The sequence below is a fragment of the Portunus trituberculatus genome, chromosome 37 (assembly GCF_017591435.1).
Source record: "Portunus trituberculatus isolate SZX2019 chromosome 37, ASM1759143v1, whole genome shotgun sequence".
NCBI classification, from domain to species: Eukaryota; Metazoa; Arthropoda; class Malacostraca; order Decapoda; family Portunidae; genus Portunus; species Portunus trituberculatus.
Genome location: NC_059291.1, coordinates 20,071,836 through 20,075,468, shown reverse-complemented (window position 1 = coordinate 20,075,468; position 3,633 = coordinate 20,071,836). Strand labels below are relative to the sequence as shown.

At 40.5% G+C, this 3,633-nt stretch overlaps 1 protein-coding gene across 1 annotated transcript in view; it reads left to right on the top strand.

Annotated features, from left to right (window-relative positions):
- Positions 1–261: 261 nt before the first annotated feature.
- LOC123514152 (LON peptidase N-terminal domain and RING finger protein 1-like) overlaps positions 262–3,633 on the top strand; it is a 36,056-nt gene continuing 32,684 nt past the window's right edge. Inside the window, exons 1-2 of the mRNA XM_045271801.1 lie at positions 262–1,022; positions 2,635–2,682. Of these exons, the coding sequence (XP_045127736.1) occupies positions 387–1,022; positions 2,635–2,682 (684 nt within the window). The 5' untranslated portion in view covers positions 262–386. The remainder of the gene's footprint in view (positions 1,023–2,634; positions 2,683–3,633) is intronic.

Sequence of the window (3,633 nt, the reverse complement as noted above, 5' to 3'; positions counted from 1 at the left end):
CTTATGTTAGATTACTTATGTTAAACATAATTAGTTTCATTACATTACATGATTAGGAATACTATAAATTTTAATCAAAGTATATTAATTAAGATAGAAGAGATCAAGAACTAGTCCTTTTCTTACCTGGACGGTCTTGAGCGTAATTTGAACTTGGAGGGTGGCGATGGGATCCGCGGCGAGGCTAGCGGGAGATGGAGGGTGGGAGGGAGGGAGGAGCCACACGTGAGGGAAGTGGGGGGGAGTCCAAACGTCAGGCTCGCTCACTCTCAGTAATCCACCAGTTGTCGTGGAGGATGGTAAAGGTGGACTGTCGGCAGCTGTGGACGTCATTGTGTTGAGATGACTTGGAATTGAAGCTACAGGGTTGCCCATCACCCGCCAAGATGAGTGCAGTGAATGGAGGTAGTGAAAAGTCAGCCATCGGCGGTATTCTAAGCAGTGAAATGTTTGATAAAATTCTGAAAGAAAAGGGACCAAAGCAGGAGATTTATGTATCTTATGCAACTTTGTTTGCGGAAAAGGGGCAAATTGTAGAGAGTTTGGAACTGCTATTCCACACCTATAAGTTATACAATATGAATTCCGATAAACTGTATCAAGTGATTAGCAAAATAGTGGATTATTTAAGGTTAAACTGGAAAGAGAACGGTCCTCCTCCCACCAGAAATGTATTCTCGTGCCCAGTTTGCTGGGGTGTGCTCCACGAACCTCTCACTCTTGTGTGCGGCCACACCTACTGCCGAAAATGCCTACTTAAAGAACAACTTAGAATGTGTAGAGTTTGTCAGTATAAGTTCAAAGATAAAGGTATTTCTAACGTGAAACCTAATGTATTAGTGGCGACCTTAGTGAGTCGCTGGTGGCAGCAGGAGGTGGATGGAGTCAAGCTACGGACGGAAGGAAACAAATACTTTCAGAACCAACAGCTGGAGAAAGCTCTCGAAGCTTACATTAAAGCCTTCAAAAGTGGTAAGTGCACATCCCTAATTTGTCATAATCATAGCATGGTTTCTTATGGTGTATCTTTATGTAATCGCCAGTAGTGGATCAATGAGTGGAAAGTAAGAGTGGAGGCTCCGCAGCAAGGCCTGAGAGCGTTATGTTTACGTAAGGTTGATCAGACTGCACGTAGCACGTTCAAGCATAGATCACGTTCGTTCTGTTAAACCTTTGCTGTTATGAAAGGCTTTCACATGTTAACACTTTTTGGGATGATATTGAAGAGCTGGAAGTATATGAATAGGAAGAATTATGGAACGAGTAGTGCTAGCTGGAGCGGCCCGAGCGGGCAGGTGCATATGTAACTGGCGGGACGGGAGAGTTGCCAAAGCGAGTCAAGAACCGCTGGTCCGCCTTCCCACCTTATGTAAAGTGCACCATGACATTTCCCTGCTCACGTTTTCCTATTCATTGTTATCTTGTAATTTAACTTATTGTATCTTAGCAATGGAGCCACTCTATGTGTGTGTTTACTGATCTACTGTGTCTGACGGATAAATCATTGGCTGTTCTCGTAGTCCGATGTATACAATTATTGGATGTTAACCTTACTTTGAGCCTAAAGGAAGTGTCCCATAAGATAATATTTAAAAGTGGAAAGTCATACGTATAGCGCTACGTATTTGTCCCCGTATACCTGGTCTTTTGAATAACCAGACGTAAAAAAAAAAAAAATATATATATATATATATATATATATATATATATATATATATATATATACACACATACACAAGTTTTTAGCAGTTACAATGTCATGTTCTTGATTTGCACTATGAATGGACCCTTTAAAACGGCTCATAAGAGAGATCACGTGATTGTATAACGAATCAGTTTACATAACATTTTTACTATATAACGTTTTAGGTCACCATCCCCAATAAAAGAAAGAAAGAAAAAAATGACATGACTTAAATTTTAACATGCCACGCCATCTCGGCCATCCCTTCTTCCCGTCTCTTTGTACCCTGACAAGCAAACCACGCGAGCGGACGGTCACGTGCCAACCCCCTCCACCGCCTCCGCCACCTCCGCCGCTCTACTTCCTGCTGCATGCTCGCTTTCCTCCCGCTAGTTTTGCAACAACATAATCTAAGGTTCTTTTTATATAGTGTAATATCATATGTCCATTCATAATTTTGTTTCAGTATCGTGTAGGTATATGCTTAGTGAAGTGTAATGTTATTATTAATCGCAGTTTTCCTCCCAATATCACAAACAAATTCCCCAAAAGGCAATTTCATCCCCATGCTTGTTTTTACAGTTATGTTGGTCATATTTAGGGCGTTACGCATAGAAGTTGTAATGAATATTTTGAAGTAAGACATCTTGTTTTCAGATCATTTGTTTTGGAGAGTAGTATGTCGTAACATGAGAGGCGAATTTTCACGTGTCAATTAGCGACTGAAATTGCAAGTCAGCAGAGTTTCCTGCTAAATATCGGTGCGTAGCAACTGAAAAAACATTCTCAAAACAAGACCAACATGTTGGTCGTATTCAGTCGATTTGCGACTTTGTTTACGTTGTGACGTCACGGAGAAAGACTTGAAAATGTGGTGTCGATGTAGAGAAGATTTTTGAGTTGATGAGGGATATAGAGCACATCTTGGATCCTAAAAGTGAATTCTACAGATGACTGCTTCCCTCAATGCACTTTTTGAATGCAGGGTGTTGTTGGAGGTGAGGACTGAATACTTGTGATGATTTAATTTGATGCAATCGTCATCGTCAGCAGAGGAGACATCTTGTTGGGTAGCTGTTTGTTTACACTCACTTGTCGCCAACCAGCCGATACTTCCCAGTCACTATGTATGAACGTGTTCCGACTAGAAGGGGTCAGTCGATACTTCCCAGTCACTATGTATGAACGTGTTCTTATTCAACATCAGTCTATACTTCTAGCGACTTGCAATTTCAGTCGCATTTTGACACGTGTGAACCCGCCTTAAGTAAGTATTGTAAGTACTTCACACTTGCGTTATCTCGCAACCAGAAAGCAACATTATCATAATTTTCTATCTTGTGTATGTGTATGGTATTTATTATTATTACTATTAGTTTATATATATTTATTCATATCCAGCAGTTGCCAATGTATTCACAAGCAGAACACACAAATGAACTAATAAGGAACACAACTCAATGCGAGGGATGCATTTGAGTGGACTTCTCCAGCTGATCGATGCCAGATATCTTGTGTAAGGCAATGATATTTTTCTGAGAATTTAATTAATTAAAAAAAAAATTCCCATGTAATCCCACATGCTCATGTACCACCTGAAAGACTTTCGCGTACCACTAATGGTACGTGTACCACAGGCTGGGAACCACTGATTTAGAATAATGTGTCTTATTCAACCCTCTCTTGAAAGAGGTCGTCATAATGAGGGAGAAAATACAAAAGCAGGAAGGGAATTCCACAGTTTACCGGAAAAAGGAAAGGGATGAACTAGTGGGAATACTGTTTAACTCTTGGATTACAGGTGGAGAGAATAGAGGTTATAGAAAGTAGAAATTCATGTGCAACAAAGTCACGGTAGGAAGAGAGGCATGCAGTTAGCAAGATCTAGAGACCAGTTAGCGTGCAAATAACAATAGAAGATAGCAAGATACACAACATTGCAATGATGA